Source organism: Aethina tumida, chromosome 2, assembly GCF_024364675.1.
Source record: "Aethina tumida isolate Nest 87 chromosome 2, icAetTumi1.1, whole genome shotgun sequence".
Classification (NCBI taxonomy): domain Eukaryota; kingdom Metazoa; phylum Arthropoda; class Insecta; order Coleoptera; family Nitidulidae; genus Aethina; species Aethina tumida.
In genome coordinates this window covers 37,597,975-37,622,287 of record NC_065436.1, presented here as the reverse complement: position 1 = coordinate 37,622,287, position 24,313 = coordinate 37,597,975, and the positions used below count along the sequence as shown (strand labels likewise).

At 30.5% G+C, this 24,313-nt stretch overlaps 3 protein-coding genes, 2 non-coding genes and 1 pseudogene across 5 annotated transcripts; 4 read left to right on the top strand and 2 right to left on the bottom strand.

The window, feature by feature from the left end:
* Positions 1 to 634: 634 nt before the first annotated feature.
* On the top strand, positions 635 to 2,863 carry LOC109595193 (histidine-rich glycoprotein-like). The gene is made up of 3 exons (XM_020010498.2): positions 635 to 744; positions 1,139 to 1,858; positions 2,107 to 2,863. Exons 1-3 carry the CDS (start codon positions 671 to 673, stop codon positions 2,861 to 2,863), a joined length of 1,551 nt encoding a protein of 516 aa, XP_019866057.2. The 5' UTR covers positions 635 to 670.
* A 779-nt stretch (positions 2,864 to 3,642) lies between these two features.
* LOC109595206 (uncharacterized) lies at positions 3,643 to 5,676 on the bottom strand. The gene is made up of 4 exons (XM_020010511.2): positions 5,617 to 5,676; positions 5,383 to 5,444; positions 4,169 to 4,479; positions 3,643 to 4,104 (listed from the first exon to the last, which is right to left on the bottom strand). The coding sequence occupies exons 1-4, from the start codon at positions 5,632 to 5,634 to the stop codon at positions 3,806 to 3,808; spliced, it is 690 nt and encodes a 229-aa protein (XP_019866070.1). The 5' UTR covers positions 5,635 to 5,676; the 3' UTR covers positions 3,643 to 3,805.
* Positions 5,677 to 7,135: 1,459 nt separating this feature from the next.
* Positions 7,136 to 7,208, bottom strand: Trnar-ucu (transfer RNA arginine (anticodon UCU)). Its single transcript has one exon. It is a non-coding gene; the product is annotated as a tRNA-Arg (tRNA).
* A 363-nt stretch (positions 7,209 to 7,571) lies between these two features.
* Trnar-ucu (transfer RNA arginine (anticodon UCU)) lies at positions 7,572 to 7,644 on the top strand. Its single transcript has one exon. It is a non-coding gene; the product is annotated as a tRNA-Arg (tRNA).
* A 2,328-nt stretch (positions 7,645 to 9,972) lies between these two features.
* Positions 9,973 to 12,287, top strand: LOC126264652 (uncharacterized). Its single transcript, XM_049963333.1, has 3 exons — positions 9,973 to 9,990; positions 10,839 to 10,885; positions 11,858 to 12,287. The coding sequence occupies exons 1-3, from the start codon at positions 9,973 to 9,975 to the stop codon at positions 12,276 to 12,278; spliced, it is 486 nt and encodes a 161-aa protein (XP_049819290.1). The 3' UTR covers positions 12,279 to 12,287.
* A 1,908-nt stretch (positions 12,288 to 14,195) lies between these two features.
* Positions 14,196 to 15,350, top strand: LOC109595194 (aurora kinase A-like; annotated as a pseudogene).
* The last annotated feature ends 8,963 nt before the right edge of the window (positions 15,351 to 24,313 follow it).

Sequence of the window (24,313 nt, the reverse complement as noted above, 5' to 3'; positions counted from 1 at the left end):
GAAATAGATAATAAAATATATCTATTTCGGTATGATACACAAAATCACTTTTACATAAAACTAAAAGAGAAATTATAATAGTTTGATTAATATAAAACCATATCAAATCCCTCGGTACGTTTCTCTTTAAAATCTTAAACATAATTTGATTGATTACACAAATGAATTAAATACCTACATTTATTGAACGACAATGAGTGAAATATTAAAAAAGCATGATTATAATAGACAGGCAAATAATTAGTGAATGCGGTTATCAAGATAAATAATTTTCAATATTTACTAGGCCTAGACCGATCCTGATTAAAATGACAACCGTGATTATTGTCCCGTTATTCTTTGGATATGAATCGATCTCTTTTAATTATACATTAAAATCCGATTCTTATATAATTTTTCTAATAAACGACTTCTATAAGGAAATGGCTTTCAGTTTAAATGTCCCATACACAAAACACAATAAATCAACCACAAAACCATGGCCAATATTACTTGTTGTTTTTTATTCTATCGTAACATATAAAAAACCGCAAAACAGCGGTGCGTATTGGGGGTAGACTTCGAGTTACTATATAAAATCAATTTACCATCAAATCGATATCAAATCAGCTTCAGGCTTTGCTCTGTTGACAGTTCTTGCTTGTGTGATGCGAACCAGTTGTACTTAAAAATGCAGTTGAATGTGCTTTATGTTTTGTTCATTGGATACTTTGTCCGGATATCCGATTGTGGTGCACACGACAAGTAAGTTATTATATTTATTTTACTTACGTCTTTCACTCTGCCTTTTTACTATCTATTTTCTTCTTCATATTTCGGCTACAACATATAAAATAAAAAGTGGAAATTTCTAATTAAACTGAAATGTACAAGTTTACAGACATTAATGAAACCTTCGTTGTTGCACTGGTTAAATAAAGTAGGCTACTATGATTAGATTGTGGGAACGAGTGAAAATAACAACAAAAGTGGAATTGTGGTTTTAGAAAATTAGTTAATAATTTTGAACGAGTTGTCATTAAAATGCTCCTCTTTCTCGTCTCTTTGCTTTTCTCTTACATTTTTTCCTTCCAGACTTAGCCCAGTTCACTCATGAAATAATTTAAAAAAATATCTAACATACCACCACATTTTCTAGTGTCCACATAAAAATCCACGTGCCGGAATTCCAATCCGGCGGTGAGATCGACGACTTTGATCATTTCGGCTCGAAAAAGAAACACGTCGTGATCCACAAACACGAACACAGCCACCATCACAAACACGACCACGGCCACAAACACGGACACAAACACGAGGGGAAACACCATCACGACCACAAGGCGCACCACGACCACAAACATTCGAGTAAACATGAACACAAACATGGGCACAATCACGCTCACAAGCACGAGGGTAAGCACGAACATAAGCACGAAGGAAAACACGAACACAAGCACGAAGCGAAGCACGGTCACAAGCACAACCACCATCACAAACAGGAAGGTCATCACAAGCACGAGCACAAACACCATGGAGAGAACAAGCACCAGCACAGTCACAAACATACCAAGGGACACGGACATCATCACTCAGATTCGTACATTTCCGCCCCGTACATCGTCGATCACGACTCCGGATACATTGGAGAGTTCGGCGACGATTCCGGGTACTCGCAAGAATACAGTTCGCCGTACAAACGAGACGAAGATTACGATCATGACAATTTGGAAAATTACGACGACGACAGTCCGGACTTTTTCAGCCAGTTGCGAGGTCACAGTCAGGGCGGTCATTATGCCAGTGACAGGACCTCCGATCCATTTTCCGGAGTACACTTGTCGAAAACTTCCGAGTCGTCGCCGTTGTTTTCGTTCCGATAAAATCAAAAAGATTTATTTAGTTTTCTAACACACTGATTATAAATGTTGTTTATGTAGTTTAGAGAAACCTTTAGTTGAACTGTTATGATTTTATGTTACATATTTTTATAATAAAAATATTGATTGTCTTTTATATGATTGTTTATTAATTGGAAACAAAGCAATTATAAAATACACTGAAGGAGAAAATCAATTAAATTAGAGATAGTTTTAAGAAAAATTATATATGTATATATTTTTACAGAAAGCATGTAAAAATCTACGTCCCAACATTGATCCACAAACATGAGCACACCAAAGTAATTTATAAAAAACCTCATGTGGAAGATCACGGCAAAAAACATATAGTAATTCATAAACACGAACACAAACATCACCACAAACACGGGCACGGACATAACCACGATCATAAACATGGACACGGTCACAAACATGACCATAAACACAAGCATGGTCACAAGCACAATCATAAACACAAGCATGGTCATAAACACGATCATAAACAAAAACATGGTCACAAACACGATCACAAACACAAACATGGTCATAAACACAACCATAAGCACAATCATAAACATCATAAACATCAAACGCCACATAAAGATCACAGCTGGGAATACAACGAAAATAATGAGGACTACAAAAATGGAGATAAAGCAAAAACGTCGATTAGTGGAGCTCATTATAAGGAGGAGAGTTTTGAGAATCCCTATCCTAAGTCTATTTTGGTTCACAGCAGTTACAAGGTAAAGGAAAGTGATCCGTATGACGAGAAAGTTTATAATTATCAGTACAATTACCCTCCGGTTAATCCTGTGCAAAAGTTAATCGAGCACCATTTGAAAGATGCCGGAGGAAGTGAATTTCATGATGATGTAAAGGATTATTACAATCAAGATGTTGGGGATGATATAGTCGAAAAGGGTAATGATGAAGTTGATGACGATGATAATGAAAAGGATCATCAAGATATTGAAGAATACGACGACGAGGAAGAATAGATACAAAGTTATTTGATATTGCTATATTTACCAAAGATGTATCATTTTTATAAATAAAGATTTCTCTATAAAATTGTATTTCTACTTATTACATTCAAATTAATGTTATAATATGTTACATAAAGTAAGTGGGCTAATAGTAAGTGCTACTCCAGGAATTTGAGAAACTAATTTTTTTCATATTCGTCACTGCATGTAATATATAATATATAATATATAATATATAATATATAATATATAATATATAATATATAATATATAATATATAATATATAATATATAATATATAATATATAATATATAATATATAATATATAATATATAATATATAATATATAATATATAATATATAATATATAATATATAATATATAATATATAATATATAATATATAATATATAATATATAATATATAATATATAATATATAATATATAATATATAATATATAATATATAATATATAATATATAATATATAATATATAATATATAATATATAATATATAATATATAATATATAATATATAATATATAATATATAATATATAATATATAATATATAATATATAATATATAATATATAATATATAATATATAATATATAATATATAATATATAATATATAATATATAATATATAATATATAATATATAATATATAATATATAATGTATAATATATAATATATAATAAACATAATTAAATTATAGTCACCTTCAAATATGAAGTTAATATTTTAACATTAACATTTATTGTTATGAATAACAGACAGTATTTAAATTAACTTTTTATTAAAAAACAATAAAAAACAAAATTAACAATACTTAAAGAGCTTAAAAACTAAATAAAAAACAGGTAGAGGACTAGTTGTACATTTGTAGAAATGAAGGTACAGCAGGTAAAAGACAACAATAAATTAAACAGCAAAACCTAATAGTTTAACTTAATCGTAACCCTTGTGGGCTTCGTCACCGCCGCCTCCGTAACCTTCGTCACCACCCGAACTGTAACCACCGCCGAAGTCGTGGCTTCCTTCGTTGGAGATGGCATTGTAACCGCCTCCTACATCCCCGCCTCCGTAACCGCCTTCAAACCCTGCTCCGTGTCCTCCACCGATTCCGGAGTCTCCGTAACCAGCCTCGCTTCCTCCAAAACCGTGTCCGCCTCCGACTTCGTGGCTGCCTCCTTGGTGGCCTCCTACTTCAATGCCAAGAGCCAAACCGTGACCGCCCCCAATACCACCTTAATATAGAATCACAATCGAATTAAACGGGGAACAGTGAAGAAGAGAGAAGAGTTCAATTACCTCCGGAATGTCCGAAATCACCGCCGTGACCGCCGCCAATGTCAGCGCCGTGCGATTCAACGGACGCGTGGCCGCCTCCGAAGCCTCCCCCGAATCCGCCTTCCCATCCACCGTGACCACCACCGCCGCCACCGCCTCCGTGACCGTGGGACACAACTTCACCGTCGTCGATGCCGCCCGAGTATCCTATAACTTTATAGAACTCGTGGTCGCCACCGCCGCCGCCGTGTCCACCCACGTGTTTGTAGACGGTGTGCGTGTGGTGGATGTGTTTCACTTTGTATGGGACGTGGATTATCACTTTCTTTTCTCTGGAATGACCAAATCAAATAAAAATCATTTTAATATCTCGGGAAATTCCACCAAATCAAAAACAGATGAAAAACAATCTGATTTGATTCCATTTGCATTCAACTACTTTCACTTATAATTAACGTACTAACACAAAAACTAAAATTAATCTCCAATCTGATTCCATCAAATAGTGCCAATTTAAAATCGATAAAAAATTATTAACCGACTTCAAAAAAAGTGGACATTTCTAGTAGTAATTAGAAAGCGTATCCCAATCCACATCTTCCATTTAAGTGATGTGATATAATAGAATTATTACTTGAATATGCCGGAAATAAAAGTAATGTTTAATTTTTATTGAATTTTTTAATTAATTTGATTACACCCATTATATTTTATGACCACTTAAATAATTGTTCTCAAATTATCGCAGCAAATTAAGTTAAATCTGTCTCAAAGATTGTAATTTACATACAATTCCAGTATAATTCATGCTAGAATAATTGGATTAATATTGTATAAGTACGTCTTATTATAAACGAAAGTCCGATAGTTTTTTTTTGAAAGTGCACACAATTAGTTCACCATAACTATAATTAATTAAATTGTGCATGAAATATTGCCAAAAACCCGCAATTTCTACGAAAGTTAATGAAGAAATTGCAAAAAACCAGATGAAAGTTTTATATCTAGAAAAAAATTGACAGAAGGTTGACGAGGAATTTAAATTTTGACGACGATTTATGATTTTAAAATATCAATTATATTCTTTCCATTTTCTTTTTTTTAATAATAAATGTAATTTTAGAGCGGTTTTAAAATACATGATGAATTGCAACTTATATATATTTTTTGAAAATTTTATTGGTTATTAATTATTTTTAGAAAATTGCCAATATTATGAAATGATTCGTCCTTACCCCCCTCCATGTCCTCCAGCATTACAAAATCCTAAGACCGCGAGGGCACCAAGGGAAAAAATCTAGAAAAAATCAAAATGAAATCCAATTAGACATTAACTAGGCAATTAGCAATAATGTGTATATGTATATCACTGAGTCAATCCCATTGGAACAGTTAATAATCCATATCGTAAAGTCACATCACTATTTCCACACAGTTCACGGATTCGAGATTTGCATCGTGGTACTCACCAAAAGACGAGAAGCCATAGTCTTGTTAGGCCACGTGAATTGGCGTGATGCTGATTTGCACTGCACTAAATCGGATTGGGTTGTGATGTCGGCCTGGACGCCGCACTCTCTATTTATACGCCACTGTTTTGTCGACCAAATGAAAGGAAAAAGAGGCACGAAACGGTCCGGATTTTGTTAAGAAAGTACCGGAGAAAAACGCAACCGACCATTTACTCTCTTTCGCATGGGCGTAGGTCCGTAATTAGTAGCGGAATCTCCCAGTTCGATCGGTCATGACAATGATACACTCGCCACTTGCATTTCGACAACCCACGTTTTTACATCTTTTGTGGAAGACGGACCTATTGATGTGTTTTTGTGATATTAAATGAATAACCATCAGAAAGTGCACATGTTAGATTTCCATACTTTTTTATTGTTTTTTATTTTTAGTGAAATGTGAAGTGATTTTTATAAATTGTTTTTTTATTATTGTAATAAACGTAAACGTTGGAATGAGGTCGTAAGAATTTGGAAATTAATATGCCTAAACGTAACTTCCAGTTTATTTTAATAAAAATAGAAACATGATACATAATAGTACGTATTTAAATTGAAGTACACTTTAGTAATACTTAGAAAATCATGGAAATATACATTAAATACGTTAATCGAAAAAATGGATAAAATGATGTTGCATAAACAAATACAATTTCACTAGCAGTTGCGTATCAAATAAATAAATGTGTATACGTGTCTTTTACAATTACATAAAAGTGGTTTACATATTCGGTATTGTGTCGATCAGTAACATTCAAATTACGTAGTATTCTTGAAACCACTTTTTTCTAGAGGATATTTTAATTTATCAACAATATTAATTATAAAAAATATAATAAGAAAGTGGAGCTCATTATTTATGGCTGGTAACTTCGTCTATTTAGTAAATGAGAAATTTTATGAATGGTATTCGGAAGATTTAAACAAAGCCAAGTTTTAATTTGCACATCATGACAGTACAATTAATTATAATAATTTATTTTATATGTATACTATATATTTTTATAATAGGTTAATTAGACAAATTTAATGAATTCGTTTTACAGTTGAAAATGTAAAGCGGTACCTAAATCAATATTAAATCTATTTTTAGAATTGAGATGGTTAAGCATTTAATAGAATATTAATAAAATATATATAACAGGGATGGCCAAGATCCTTGATAGTCGAGACATTTTTAAAATTTGAAATGTTGCGCAAGCCGTAATTACATACATATTTAAAAGGTATGCAAAAAAGGTATTATTTTTTTTTACAGAAATTATATTTATTGAAAACGTATAAATAAAAGTACAAAATATGTATATTGAATTTAAATATTAAAAATTATTATTATTTATTTCACTTCTTTTGATAATACTCTGGTACATTTGTCTAGAGCCAGAAATAATCCTTCAAAGAGCCGCATGTGGCTCGCGAGCCGCAGTTTGGCCACCTTTGATATATAAAGTTCAGAAAGAAAAAAAAGTATTACATGCATCCCTGGTGGGGATCGAACCCACGACCTTTGGATTAGAAGTCCAACGCGCTATCCGCTGCGCTACAGGGACTGACACGCAAGATTGAAGAGCGTGACACGCGGCACTGACATCTCTATAATGAAATTCCTGGTTAAATCACAACATGTATCTATGTATTTCCTACTTCTATATAAATTGACAAAGTATAATTTTTAAAGAGATTTTATTAATATGAATTTTAATCTCTTTTTTAAAAATCATGAATTATATAATAATTATTTAATAATATAATTAAAAATTTAAATTAATTTAATAGGGTAAAATAAAGATCATAATGAAATGTTTTTAAAATAGAAATTAAATTTAGTAATAATAAAAAAAAGAAGGCAAATAAATTGAAGTAAGTCATAGATGGCCATGATAAATTATGTCTATTCACACTTTTTTGTATCAGTCCCTGTAGCGCAGCGGATAGCGCGTTGGACTTCTAATCCAAAGGTCGTGGGTTCGATCCCCACCAGGGATGCACTGACAATAACTTTTTTTATCTTTCCCTTATGTTTCATACACATCACAAAATACGACAGTATTCTCTATATTACAGTATGTCCCTGTAGCATAATGGTAATGCTAAAAACCACACTAAAAATGTAACTTTTTATAAATATATCGGAAAATATTTTAATATACAAAAGATTTACTTTTTTTAAATTTACTTAAATTATTATTTTTACTTAACTTATCTGGTTCTGCTGTGATTGGGAGATGATGGAGAGATGATTGAGACTGAGACAGGGCGCTCAGGCTATTTGAAGGTGTGTAGGCACTCCTAAACCAAACAAGCCTTCCCGGAACCTAAACTTCAATAGACAAATCGTAATATTATGAGAATTCCCCATAATATAATTTATGTTCATCCAAGGAATTTCCGTGGGGCATGGGCCATACATATTTATATATAAATATGTTCGATAAAATGTAACGTCTCAATATGGAAGTTGGAATATAACGGTCAATCTACTTTTACTCCTGTGTATCGATGCAAGGGCGCCAAATTGATGCTTTCTTTTCTACCTTCACTGAGACTAATTACTTACCAGGTCAGTTCAAATACATGATCTAATTCTCTAAATTTTTAAATTAATGTCTTAAATTAAGTTTTAAATTAATTAATTAAATAAATCCATTAACTTCCGAACAATGAAAATAAATCAATTAAAATAGTTATTTAAACTGTTGGATATACATTATTAAGTAAGTCATTGTTCGTTCATAATTTTCGTGGTGGTACCTGGTATGTTACAATCGCTAATCCTTTCTAAAAGAACAACAAATTGCTTGAAAGTAAACAGATCAATTGCAAAAAACATCATGTCTTAAACTACACCCTGAAACGTTAAATTTTACCTTTTTAATCAGCAGTTTTAGTTTAACGCCGCGTTTGTGTAGTCGATTTTCCGTCTGGTATTTTAAGGCTTTGTGATCCACATTATGATATCTTCTATTACACGTTTCAGCCTTAAATAATTCTTAGACATCTCAAGGTTAGTTGTTTTATTTACAATTAATAATTTGAAACGTCGCAAGAAATTAGAGAGACTAATAAAATATTTTCGTGACACATAACAAATAAATTACCGTCATAATTATAATGAGACCATCAACTTTCCACATTGTCTCAATTTGCGGCAATCTATATGTGAAGCTTTCTTCAAGAAAAATTACAATGCTAAACGGTAATTAATGTCCGTGTTCCATCCGGAAGAAAACTCGAATCGGTTAAACCGACACGAATTGGAACGGCTTTTAAAATTATTAAGTGCCATTACATAAAACATTTCACTTTCAATATCAAGGTTGTTAACACTGTTTCGTTTTGTTCATTTTCTGTATCTATCTCATTTTACTTCTTATAAGATGTGATGGAAGATTTATTATTTATTATATTTTTGAATACACTATGAATACATTTGTAAATTGATTCCTGCACTTTACCTGTTAAAATTTAGATCTAGATTCAGATATGCGACGATGTTCATGAAGTTAGTGAAAAAGTGAAAACGGCAGCGATTCAAAGAAAATTGATTTAGGAAAATTGAGATATTGCTATCATAATTTTTTATGATATGAATTATGCATTTATTTTACAGATTAGATTTCCTAATGAATCGTAGAAAGTAAAAAGGCAAGTGGCGATTTAATTACGACCATCTGCTCCTTTAACACTTTGTGTAAACTAAATGAAAAAATTATTAGAATGGCCATTACGTAACTTTCACAATTTTGACCATAACTTCCGACACTGAAAAAGTGGTTCCTAGGCACTTTTAAAGATGAGCTCTTAATTTTAATAGGAAGGTCCTCCTCATCTCAAGTTTCCAAATCTTCCATTGACATTGATCACTGTGATTAATCGATTACTCTGACCATTTAGAAGATATTCGCATTTGAATCCCAGTACGTAATAGTTTTTTAATAATTTTAAATTTATATATATATATATATATATATAATTTTTAACCATATTTTTATATGATTTATTACACCAAATTGAATAAATGAAATATCCAGTAATAGTTGCGTGAGTTGCTAGAAAACCATTTTATGTAATACTACAATTGTTGGACTAAGGGAAATATATCAAAAATTTACGACCGTGCGTTTCTAACTTATGTCAATACGTTCAAGACAACAATGAAACGAAGACACAGAAGAAGCAGCAATCGTCGTTCAATAAGTATAGGTATAGAGAATTGCAGCTTTCATCCGCAATGAATCGATATACCGAACGATATAAGCAAGAGTTGTCGGTGTTGTGACCGCAGTGGTTCTTGTACGTACTCGACGTCTGATCATGGTGCAGTTAATTAAGGTATGTCTACTTTGTGCATTTTTTTTCACTTGTATGATAATCGTTTTCTGATTGATCATGATTACGGTTGTGTAATTTAATTGACGTTTAGCTTGATCATTGTCCGAGATGTACCTACCTACTTTCACGATGGAATTTCCTGTACGCACATCCGCATTTTACAGCTCTGTTTTTCCAGTTTTCTTTGGCATTATCCAATAAGTAGGAAACTATTATCAAAACTATAGTCAAAGAAATTTTTTAAATGTAGACAGCTACAGGTACAATCAAATGAAAAAGTTTATTTTTACTATCCCATGAAATTTCTCTTCAAGTAGTAGAAAACATGTCAACTTTTTTGTTCTTATAAATGTTTTACTTTTTTAATTATGGGTTAACTAGTTTCTGTCTGTTCTGCTGTGTCGTATTTTTCAGGGTATCAGGAAATCGAAATTAAAACAACAGTTCAACAATAATGTTTCCTTGTAAACATTAAAAACAAATTATGTAGTTCAAATGTGACATTTACGTGAAACCTTAAAATATTCATTTTAATTTGTTTTAAAAAACGAGATGGACGATGAAAAAAAAAGTTAATAATTCCAATTAGATGTAAACCTACACAAAATAATAAATTATGTATATTAATTGAGCTGTTATTAATACAAGAAGACAAGATGAGAGGAAGAGGTGAAACTAATCACCTCATCCACACCACTGGTCGTTAATAAATCAAAAGGAAGAACAATACAATATGCTGTGAAAAAATCATTTTTCAAATATAGATATCAAAATCGTAAATTGGATTTTAATTTAGTCGGTCGTGTTGAAACCCTAAAATTGTACGAGTCCATTGTTCTTTGTTGCAGGTCGTTGTTGTTTTTGCCGCCCAATGTTCACTCGTTTTTGGGTTATGGTAGGTATTTTGATTGTAAAATAATTTATCTGGTAATTATGTGGCGGCTAGACGAACTCATCTCTCAACTATACCGCTATCCATTGTCTCGTTAGTCCAAACTATATATCCTACCACTAATTTAATTCGATATAAAAGTTGTCTTCTTAAAATTTATTTTAATGTTTTCAGTTATTTTTTTTTTTTTTTTTTTTTTTCGTATTGCTATTTTGCTTTTTCAATATATATGGATATAATACCGTTTAATACAATTACTTTGTACACCACAAAGTGGCTTGAAATTAATTATTGTTTCCTCTCTAAAGAAAGTTGAGAATATGTATAACTTTGTTGCAGTTAATGGATTGCTGTTTTTCCTTTTACTTAACGTTTAATTACTTAACACATTACATTTATTCGTATTAATTGATGAATGTGCAAATATTACTCCAAAAAATTTTAAAACAGTTATTTATTCTTATCAAAAAATATGAATTATGATCACAAAAAGCAGAATCGTTACGAGAATAAAAGTAGAATATTTTAACGATCTGCACATAAATAATAACGTTTTTCAAGTAACAAAAGATGGGTAGATGTAAAGTTAATTAAAATGATACGCTCGTAAAGCAAATAATAATTGGTTTGTACGTTTCCTTCGTTATGTTATAAAACAATAAAATATGCTAGTTAGCAAACACATAATAACCGTTTAGACAACATAGGAAATAGTGCAAATAGATTATGTGTAATATAATACCTAATACAATTGCTTTACATCCTCATTTCATCGTTTTCGATAAAATATGTTATTGATTAATATTGTTTTTAGGTTAATTTCTAAATAATTTATTTCTATTTCCAATAAAATTTGCACAAGACTTATGTTCTACTTAATATAAATTAATAAGTTAAATTTGAATATTGAAAAAAATATAGGATTTAATAATAAGATGAATAATGATGTTGATGATGATGATATATGTTATAAAGGGAGCATCAGCACGAGCAGCGCATCCGATTGCGTTTGGAAGACGATGAAAGGTTAATTCTCCCTAAGGACTTTCCCTTATCGTCGTTGAAGGTGGTGCCCGACAATAAATTTTATACGGACCTATTAAAACCAGAGAAAAAAACGAAGTATGTGAAGGATCCGTTCGGTGGTAAATTAAAGTCCGGCGTCGATAAAAAATGCTGTGGGAATGAATGGAAAGGGGAGGTGGGGATACCGTTGGAAAAGTTGTTTCAGCCGGTCCTTTTGGCCGCGCCGCCGCCGCCCCTTCTCTATCCGCACGACACTGGCCTCTCCGGCGACGACGACCACTACGGAGACGACAACCACGTCAAACCGGTTACCGAGCACATCGAAGACGATCTCAAGTACGACTTTAGGACCAAGACGCACTCCTTCTGACGCACCACTTCTTCATGTGCGTGCGCTAGATCACAAATGCAGTGGCGTGTCCCCCGGGAACAATCACTGACTTATGTTACTGATGGATGCCTTTCCCATCTGTCACCATCATTGTGATATTTTTGTTTAGGCCCTTTTCTTTAAGAAACGTCTCATAATAAACAGTTTTACATATTTGTCCATAATCATTTTATAATCTTTAAAAAATAAGTAATTTTTCCACCACTTTATTTATATATATTTAATATAACATAACACGTAAGTATGTAATAAATTTAAAATTCCAACTGTATCGATGTGATATTTATTCATTAACTAACTCCTTTTGAAACATCAAAACAAGAAGTATTTCGATAACGCACGTTTATTCCAACATAAATCGGTATTTTAGGACCAATTAAACGATAAACCGACTGAAACAAAGGCCACATTTATATTTTTTATAAGTCTAATAAAACAGGATAATTAATTGTAGAATATCAGCAACAGAGGCGCCGTCATGACTAATCCAAATCTGAATCAATCTATAATCAATTAACATTTTTTTCGACTTCGGTTATTAATAACTAAAATTGTTGTTAGTGCCGCCGCCACTCAAAAACCAATTTATCTTTAATTGCTTGGATTTTATTAATTTTTGTATAATTAAAAAAAAATTCTACAGACATTAAAGTGACTATAAAACGCTGATACGATGACATAGGCAAATTAGAACACGCTCAAAAAAAACCGAAACCATCTCTAATTTATTAAAGTGCGTACTCTAGATTTAATAGTCTTTTTATTGGCTATAAGTAAATAGTTTACAAGACCACCAACATACATACCACGCATTTTATGCCCATCTTTTTAAGTCTCCGTGTTTTTTGGTAATTTTCTATGTTTACAAATATATAATTTTTATAGTTACAGCCGGAGCTTTCAATGAACGAGTAGAAATAAATATTCACTTCAGTTTTGAAGAGTAGTTTTCACCATCCACTGAGGGATGTATTTAAATCAAAACGAAAAAAAGGAATAATTAATTCGGACACATGTCCCACCACTGAGAAAAAAGATAAAAACGTAACGTCGCTTTATAGTGTTTTGTTCTACGGACACATTTAAAATCAACATGTCAAAAGTTTTGACGTAGGATAATTTTGTTGGTTTATTGACTGGGCATTTTCATATCTCATTCGTATTGTCCGTTACACGTCTTTATTAATTGCCCACCGTTTCGTCAATGAGCTTCGAATTCATTAGCATCGGGTTGCCTCTTTTATCATGATAATGGCCACTTGTCCAATTGGCCCTCCTCTAAGTAAATACAATAAAATGATTGCCCCTTTTACAACTTTCCTTTTAGACTATGTCCAATTAATTGACGAATAATTCGAAAATAAATCGATGAAACTGAATTTTCTAACAAGTTGATTAATTTTACGGACTCAAAAATTTAGTTTTGTTTAATTGAATACCTGATATCAGATACTATCTACGTGACAGCAGAAACGTACCTCCCATTTCATGTGAATTAAACGATAAAAATACCTAAAAGTTTCGAATCAAAGATTAAGTTACACAAGAAAAATATGACTGAGATTATCTCCCACTGGTAGTTCAAAACTTAATTAAACACAAAATAAATGGCACTAGGATTTAACTTTGACATTTACGATACGCCTATTGTTAATATTATACAAAATAAACTTGATAATATACAATCCAAACCGAATGTAACATCGGGGAACCAACAACTGTCTTGTGTACGATTTTAGTGAAAGTGCATTTAAATGATACATTTGCCGATACCACAGTTTAATATGTTTGTCGGATGGTTTATGTGAAACGCAAGTAGTACTATTGGTTGCATACGTATAGTACTTGTGTGGAATCAGAGTGTCATATCATTGTAATAAAGTATCATCCGATTAAATGCGAAGGGTACCGGTACGGAATCAGCGGAAGTGTTAAACGGACGGGTATTAGGAAATGTCTGAAAACAGAGGTTTTGATTCGGAAACGGAAACCAACACGTCAATCAAAAGAAACCAACAAAACATGTGGATCCAGTAAAAACGAGTTTGGTGGATATTCATAATGTGAAACCTGTAGAAACTGCAAAAAACAATGGGTTACATGATCCTTAACCAAAGACATGGACTTTGGGCGACTTCGACATTGGCAAACCACTGGGAATTAAAAATTTGGAAATGTGTATCTTACTCGTGAGAAACAGTCTAAATTTTTAGTTGCACTGAATGTATTGTATAAAACTGAAATTAAAAACTACAATAATCAACATCAAGTTAGAAGGAAAATAGAAATTCAAAGTTATCTCAGACATAAGAATATCTTAAAATTATATGCTTACTTTCATGATGAATGAGTTTATATTATATTGAAAAAGGTTCCAAATAGTATGTAATTAATTATCATTTTTCAAATATATTTATAATATATATGATACGCAGTGCTCAATATTGTGAGGGTCTCAATTTTTAATAAGTGTTCATTTTTAACTTTAAAAAACCAAAGATCATTTATATTAGCTTAAATTATTCATATTAATATCCAATTATCTCATAGCATTTATTTTTTTAGATAGTATATACAAGGCTCTTCAAAAACAACCAAATAAAAGATTTTCTGAAGAGATAGCAGTAAGATTTATAGCACAAAGAGCATTAATTGTATTAGATTACTGTCACTTGAAGGATGTAATACATAGAGATATTAAACAAGAAAACCTATTAATTGGTCCAAAAAGAGAAATAAAAATTGCCGACTTTGGGTGGTCAGTACATGCGCCGTCATCCAAAAGAGACACACTTTATGGCACTTTGGATTACTTATCGCCAGAGATGCTAAAAGGTGCTACACTCAAGCACAAGTGGACTTATGGAGTATATATGTATTATGTTATGAATTTTTAACGGAACACTGCCTTTTAACGTTAAATGATTAAATATTATATATAAAAGAATTAGTACAACTTGTTTTACTTTACCTGAATATCTATCTGATGGTGCTAAAGACTTAGTTTCAAAATTACATCCATGGAATTTAAAGTACACTAAAAAAACTTGAAGCTTCAACTGATAAGCTTGTTGCTATGTGATTTACCTGTATTATATTTAATTAAACGTTTAATATGGATAGGATTTCGTTTTAAGAATTTAAGAATTAATTGATGAATTTATTAGTAATAATATATTTTATATCAAACTTTGTGGTGATGAACTGCTATTTACATGACAAAATCTGTAACATTTTTTGAAAATTCTTGTAAATTAGAGTCTCTAATTTACACGCACATTATGAGGTCATCATCTATTTATGTGATGTGATTAAATATTTCGCATGAAGCATAATCCCCTGTAAGAATAATACGTCCGATTTGAGTCTGGTGAAGCACATTATATAACTAGAAATCAAAAACAATATTCTATTTTTGTTTACGCATAATTAACAACGTAGATTTCGAATGATCAGTATTATGTCACAAAAATCTCCTTTATACCAAATATCTTTACTATCCTTTTGAAAATAAGAGACACGGCAAACAAAATAAATTATTTATTATTGTTTTTCACGTTAGCCAATAAAATTTACCGCTTTAAGAAATAGTTAGTCCGCGGTTTTTTATTCAATATTTGTTGCTTGTTTATTGTCATTTTTATAATATATTACTCTTATATGTTAATATAAACAATACATTTTTACGTTTTTATTCTTTAAAATGGAAGAGTAATATGTTGTAAAACTGACAATTTTATAGGTGAGGAGGCACAACACTACCACAGTACAATGTAAAAATGAACAGATATTTAGGCAACTAAGTTTACAAAATTAATTAAGTGACAATCACTATTAGAAATTGATTTGCATATTGTCTAACTGTATAAAATAAATAAATAAATATATATGATAAATATAAATAATAAATCTTAATCTGTTATAATAATATAATATATATAATTATATTATATAGTATATAAGAAGGAACACTAAGTAATATATGCCAATACATTTTTAAAGATTATTCCAATATTAGACTAGCATTCCTAATGTTTCAGTATTGCAAAATGAATTTTAAATAATTCTGAGAATAATAATTATTTTAAATAATTATGAGAATAGCTTGATCATATTATGAAACAATCATAACATGCATTTTCTTCTGATCCTTAATCATCATTTTGTATTTTAAAAATATGTTTAAAATCTTTTATTTTTAAAATACGACTTATAACACAATTTTAAAATAATTAATGACGGATACATACTTGGTATAAAAATTCCAATAATAATTTCAAACTACACTTTACAGTACTTAATAAAAACATTTATAGAAATATATATTAAACAATCATTATTCGAATTTATTTTATGTTTCACCTCTTTGCTTCTAGAAACAAAACGTAATGAATTTATACTCTCTAAATAGTTTCCTTCAAATGGAGCTATATATTTAGAAACATTAGTGTTTTAGAATTTTCACCTAAACAGGATTGCAATAAATATGTTAGCTTCGATTTTCTATAAATAACAGTTGCTTCCTAAAGTCTTTCAGTCAGCACTCTCAACATATTTTCTAAGTTGGCATTTTTTTAATTGTTCTTCCAATGATTTTAACAAGTTTTCCTTTTCTACACAAATTATATCAGATTCAGATTTTAATATGCTATATTTATGTTATCATATAACACAAGCAATAACAAATGAAGAGTTGACAAAAATAACTAACGACAATAATTGATCATACAACACTTTATCTTCGTTTTGTTAACAGTTATTATTATTGCTTCCTTTTCCACAATCATGATATATTAACTGACTATATTCTTTTTCTTAATAGATCTCTTAATATATCTAATTCCGATTCATATGTTTTAATTGTTCTTGAAAAAACAATATTGTTTGTGTATAACTTTTCCAATTATGTCTGAAGTTTTTCATAGTTGTCTTCAATTTCAGAAAGACCTGAAACAGAAATTAATAAACAATTATAATTATAATTTTAAAAATTGATTCTAAAATTAAAAGGCACCTTACCTAACAATCGATCCTTTTAAACTTTCCTGTTATGCAGAATATTTTTCATTTAATTGTTGAAACCTCCCTTTATAATCCCAACTAGGTATTGACTCCTGTTTGGTTATTTTCGGTTTCGATTCCCCTGCTGATGAGTTATGTGCAGGTCTGGTGCAATTTTATTTTCTTTACTTATGGTTTCCTTCAATGTAGTTTTTGATACACTGTTGTTTACTTTATTTTCTGGAATTGTCACAAAATTTATTTTTAAGTTGACTCAACTTTGGTTAAATTCGATAGATCGGAAAAGGATTTTGATCTTTTAATTAATCATTGCCCAGTGCCAGTTTTGGTAAATTGCTTGTAATATCCATAATGATTCCCTAAAAGTAATTCCCGTTTTAATACAGTGTTGTATTATTAATTACATATATTAATATTTAATTTATGGTAAATTATAAATAAAGAGGAATTACTATGAACACTAACCCATTCAAATCAAAAAATGTGGTCATAACTCGTTGTCGGCCACCACCATGTCGAATATTGATATTACCAGTTTCCAAGTTGCTACTGACTCAGATTCCCATATTTCAAAATTTATAGCAGTAAAATCTTCACAAAAAAGTTTTCTTTCAGATAGCGATGCTAAACAACAGATAAATTGAGAATGAAGAGAATAAGATCAAGGTTGTTGTTTTTGAAACAAATAATTTTGTCCAGACAGTAATGTTAGGTTGCGTTTGATCTCTACAGGGAGTTCCAGAGCTAATATTCAAAAGGTTGCAGTTTATGAAATGAAAAGATTCGACAGGTTGCATACATATAATGCTTGAGTGGTATCAGTGGAAGTGCTAAGCAGAGATGGTAATACCATCATGGTGTTCGAACCCAGGGTGACGGTAGTGGAGATCTGCGGGGGCACACAGTTAAGCTCCGTAAGGGAAGCTAAGTAGAAGTCTTGGCTTGGCTTGGCTGTTGCCTATAATCGTGTACGTGGGGATTTTATTATATATTGTAAGGACTTTTTGTGTGTTATTTATAAACAATATTCGAAATGGTCAATAATCCTGACCGCGGTCTAAACCGATAAACTGGTTATGCGATTTTGATTGGATTTACAAACAGGATAAACTCGAACGTTTCATTTAATTTAAACATTACTACTGTAACAAAATCGGATTTAACGGTCATATCGGTACAACCTCATGAACGTATAGCCGTACCCAGGTCAAAGTGAATGCCGGGATTCCTGGAAGTGACCCGTAACCATGTCAAAATGGAAATTGAAATTCCTGGAATTATCGTAACGGAGTGGCTAGGTGACAATGAGGTCACTCATTCATTCTGGTTTGAGACAAAAAAGCGAGTGCATTTTTGGTATATCGTTAGAAAATAGAATCTAACACGACAAACTAGCATTTTATTTTTGAATAATCAATATATTATAATATTTAATATGAATTAACTTAATTATGGTTGATGGTACATGATATTTAAGAAGATAAGTCATTAATATTGGATCGGTCCTCACAGTTTGATGTTGAAGTTCACAACGGGTGATTTTTCCATTATTATTAATCGAGTCTTTTATACGCATTAATACGACATTACTTATGTTTGTCTTAAATTGTTACATATATATATTTATATATATATACAGTGCGAAAAATGCTCTTCGTGTCTAGATGTTGTAAGAGATGGATGCACGACAAAGAGAGAAAAATTTTGCCCGGTAGTAGGAATCCCCACTCTCAGAGACAATGCGCCGTGCTAGTGCGCGTTTGCGCTTTGCGAATGCATTAAGTAACTCTCCATATGCGATATTAAAAACAAAAATAAGTATTCTAAAAATAAAGTTCTTTTTTCAAAATAAAAATGTATCCAAAAAATTAAATAAAATAAATAAATGCATAAGTAAAAAAAACTAAAAACAATTAAATAAAGTGTTCAAAGACACCGACTTGTCTGCGGGGGCGAACCGCATGATAAACGCAGCAAAACCAAATGATCCCCTCCAGTCAGTCCGGCCCGTCCACATAATTGCATGTATATCTTTCTTTTTTGTTTACAAAGGGGTATTGATGTTCCGTCTCAATACGCAAGTAGACACGTTCATCATTTTTGATACTGTATATATATATATATATATATATATATATATATCGTTGTTTACATTTTATTGCTTGATTGTTATTAATAAAAATGTTATCATTGTGTCATAACTACAATTCTGCCACCTACATTTTAACATATATAACATGATAAACATAATGTGCGCCATCTGTTAGCACTGAAATAAACTTTCATTTATTAACTACAGTTTATGTATTACTTAATGGACTTTTTTCTGAATAACAGTGTTATCTTAGTTGCCTATATTATTTTATGACAGAGATTCGATAAGTTTTATAAAATATTTGTTTTATGATATTTAAACAAAAACCTTAAAACAATATATTTTAAAAGAATATGTAGTTGAGAATACTGAAGAATCTTCTTGTTTAACAATTATATTAAATTAATCGGACAATTTCATTTTATTTTTATTTTTATCATCTGTATTGTTAAATAGTTTTTTTAATCAAAAAAATGTTTATGAAAACAATGAACAATGAATGAACAATATTCACTATAATACGATTACACAACTGAAAGCAATTTTCATTTGTCAATTAAATACCAACAATAAAATATACACAATGAAAGTGATACGAGATCCAGATTGATTTCTACTCATGACTTTGGAAAAATACGATAATCACTCTCGCATAATTACCAAACATCGGGTACATAATTAATAATTAAATATAAATTTACAAATTGTAGATATCGTATAATCCGTATAATATTTTAAAAATAAATTGGTCGAAGATCTAAAGAAATATGTAAATAAATAATTCACAGTGAAAACATTAGTTCTACAATCCAGGCATACCAAATGGACATAAACGCAAATAGATTTGTTTTCTACACACGCCCATAACCGTAACACGATGACCTCCAGTCGCATTTCACGATTAAAATCATTTAAAGATTTTACTTTCTTTCGCGAGATTCATGTGATTGATACACTTCTTTAATCCGAGTCACCCGGCTCATCTATTCAGACCCGAACTAATGTGTCAGCGGTTTTATCGTTTTTCTATGTTAATGCGAATATTTTATTCATTCAAATTTATGTATTTGTAGTAAAATTTCATCATTTGCATAATTTATTGGATTCTTCAAGTCGAAATGTTTGATAAATGATCACAGATTTTAGTTAAACGAATTTAAAGTGCAACAAAAAGTCTATTTAAAGTGTGTGTGATAATAAAATGATATTCATAAAATATTTAAAAGCTAATTAAACACATTCATAATTCTTTATATGTTTTGTTTATTTTTTCACAGAATCCATTATAGAAACCAAGCCGATTGTTCAAGTGAATTAATTTAATTCTCGGTGTTTTCTATAAGAGAAATTAACCGTGAGTGAAATTTCCACAGACATATTCCCAGAACGAAATAAGTAATTCATTCATTTATCGAGATCCCGAACAGAGTTCTGAGTTTGGGGCTATAATTTATGAAAGTGAGGTTTCGCAATCGATAAACAAAAATCTGCCCGAAACAATTCGTATACGAAACCGGTCTTCAAAACGTCAAATAATCACTCACTTTCCCGACACCATAAATAAAATTACAAAGTCGGATTATGATTGTTAGAAAAATGAAACGTACAATTCTAAATCAACATCAACATCAGTTGTGTTAATGGGAGAAAATTCCCTGATGGCATAATCACGATCAACAAATACAGACACAGAAACAGAAAATGTTTAACTCTTTTATCAGGATCTAAATTCTAAATAAAAAATGTTTTACTTGTTTATAATGTCACCACTAAGTGCATAGTTCAGTTGTGAAGAGTCGCAAATTTTAAGAGAGATTTTAAATTGTGACTTGTTGTATAACAAAAAACAACAACAATTATTGCTGCAACGTCTGCACTTGTTGCTTGAAAGAAAAATGAAAGTCAGATGAGACGAGAAATGCTCAACGATGACAGGTTTCAACAAACTGAAAATCGTTTCTAATTGGACCACGTTTATCGACTCTCACTTTTTATATACAATATTTTTTTTGTCTTTACTAGTAAGCATTACCAATTTTATGAATCGTTGTCGATCATTAAAACAGTTCAAGGCTGACACCAATGTTTATGCTCTAATTATTGCAAACGAATCTGAAGAATTTGTATTGGAATTAGTTCCTGTTTATGTTTGAAGTATGAATTTATCATCGATCTGGTAAATAAAAAAGATGTTTATTGAATGACGAGATCTAAAGTATTGAATGTTGCTATTATGCATAAATGAAATAAAAATAAATGCTGATTATTCGCGAGAAATTTCTAAGTGTGTGTTATGAGCAGACAGACGTTCACTTGCAATTAGTGATGTCGAGGTGAAGTATATGGTTTAAAGTGCTTTCCCCAAAATAATAAATGACGAAATGTAGTTTATGATACGATGTTTATTTTTTTCCTTAATTTTTTTTATTTTTAACATAATGTTTAATTACCTATTACATCACGTTTTTACGTGACAAATAGTAAACAAACATTCTTCTTTCGATAAGTTTTTAATCTGGTTAACTTACATACATCACACACTTCCTTGTAAATTTAACATCTGTTTATTTATGAAAGTTTAATAACAGATGAGCTATTAAATAATAAAGAAGAATGGAAATGCTAATTGCTGCAATTGTTGATATTTAATAAATTAACTTTCAAATGTTATTTTTTATTTCAATTTGTTTTTCCATATACCATTTATGTATAAAAATAATTAATAAAACAAGTTAAAGTATTTAGAAACTGATGACGTAAATAAAAATATATTTTGCCCAATAAATTAATTTTTTCAACATTTAACATTAACATAACAACACTCTTTAAAATAACTTTTATTCAACTAAATAATCGGCATTATAATTGATAGTTTTTATAAGCAAATTTATGTGTCGAGAAAAACAATCCTGGGCAATTGGAATTGAATCTCAAATTTAACTTCTCTGCAGAATTTTTTTCATGAACTTCTATATAAAGCTAATTTGCGTTTTTTTATAATGATAATAATGATTGATTTATCGGAGTTTCATGAGTTTTACATGAGATGATACTTAATTTCTCCATTGAAACAAATTTAAGAATTTAAGCACCTTTGCACTGTTCATCTTCAATGCTTTGGTCATTGATAGAAAGAGCATAAGAAAACTTACCGGAGTTTCATGAGTTTTACAATAGATGTTCATCTTCAATGCGTTTGACATTGTCAGAAAGAGGACAAGAAAGCTAATGATTGATTTATCGGAGTTTCATGAGTTTTACATGTAATGTTGCTTAATTTCTTCATTTAAACAAATTTAAGGATTTGAGAATCTTTGCACTGTTCATCTTCAATGCGTTTGTCATCGTCAGAAAGAGCATAAGAAAGCTAATAATTGATTTATCAGAGTTTCATGAGTTTTACATGAGATGTTGCTTAATTTCTTCATTTAAACAAATTTAAGAATTTGAGAACCTTTTCCCTATTCATCTTCAATGCGATTGTTGTTGTCAGAAAGAGCATAAGAAAGCTAATGATTCATTTAACGGAGTTTAATGAATTTTTTCATGAGATGTTGTTTAATTTCTTCATTGAAACAAGTTTAAGGATTTGAGAACCTTTGCACTGTTCAACTTCAATGTGTTTTTGTCACTGTCAGAAAGAGTATAAGAAAGTTTTCAAATGAACCAAAAATGTAAAAATGAAATGAAATGAACTCTCACGATTTCCTTCCTGTCGAATTGATTTGATTGTTTGGTGTATTGAATATGTATTTCGTCTTATGGTTATTGCATAACTTGCATGTAGAAAGTACAATGGACCATCCATATTAATTGCGTGTGAAGAACTACTAAACACACATAAATCCTTACTACACTATTTAACAAGTAACCAAACATAATGCAAATAAGCCATGGAAAAATACTTATCATTATCAATTTCAGTGATAATTAAAAACTATTATATCCATCTATTCAGTTACATAAAAATCATAATGGATTCGGTTAATTATCGGTCCGAAACCGCAAGTGTAGTAGAAACACATATTCATAAACAAAATGCAATAATTGTGGTCGTAGCGTATGAGCGTTGTTACATCAAAGAAAGTTTTATTACGCGATTTGCTTCCTTTCACTTAGAATAACCCTTTGACACGACTTTCTCGGATCCGATCCCCGGCACAAATTCTTCTGGGATGAGCGCAATTTCCGACATTTCGTTTATTTCCTCGTCACGAACTCAACTATTATTGTCGTATTGATTTTCAATTATTACTCATATTACAGTACAACATATTTGTTTATAAGTCAGTAATAATGTAAACTTCTTTATACATACATATATACAATTTGCGTATTCAATTTATGATTATCCCAATTTATTCATTAAATTACTTTATGAAAATCAACAAATATAACAAACAATAAATGAGAAATTTAATTAGCACTAAACAGATTTTTTAATTAATCTTATGTTTCGATCAATAGATCAAGTCCATATGTTGCAATTTACCATGCCCAACTAATGGTGTAATTTCTCCAACCGAAAAAAATGTTTAATAAAAGCCTACAATTTCACTTTCAATGCCGTCAAATAAGATTATTAACTGCTTATTACTACGTAGTATTTTGCACTGCTGTAGTGTACTTACTCTTGAAAATTTACATACCGATGTTGTTAATGTTGTTAATCTATACAAACCTAAATGTTATACAATGTTTCTTTTTTAATTTCTAATAATTAAATTTATAATAATTAGACTGTAAAAAAATTTGCGTACCAACTCGTATTATTTACGGCACTAATTTCTAAGACTTTTATTATAAATATTCATAAAGAAAAATAAAGATTCTTTTAATTAGCTTTTAATAGAAATTATTTTTAAAAATAATCAATCAAATAGTTCGTAGAAATTTT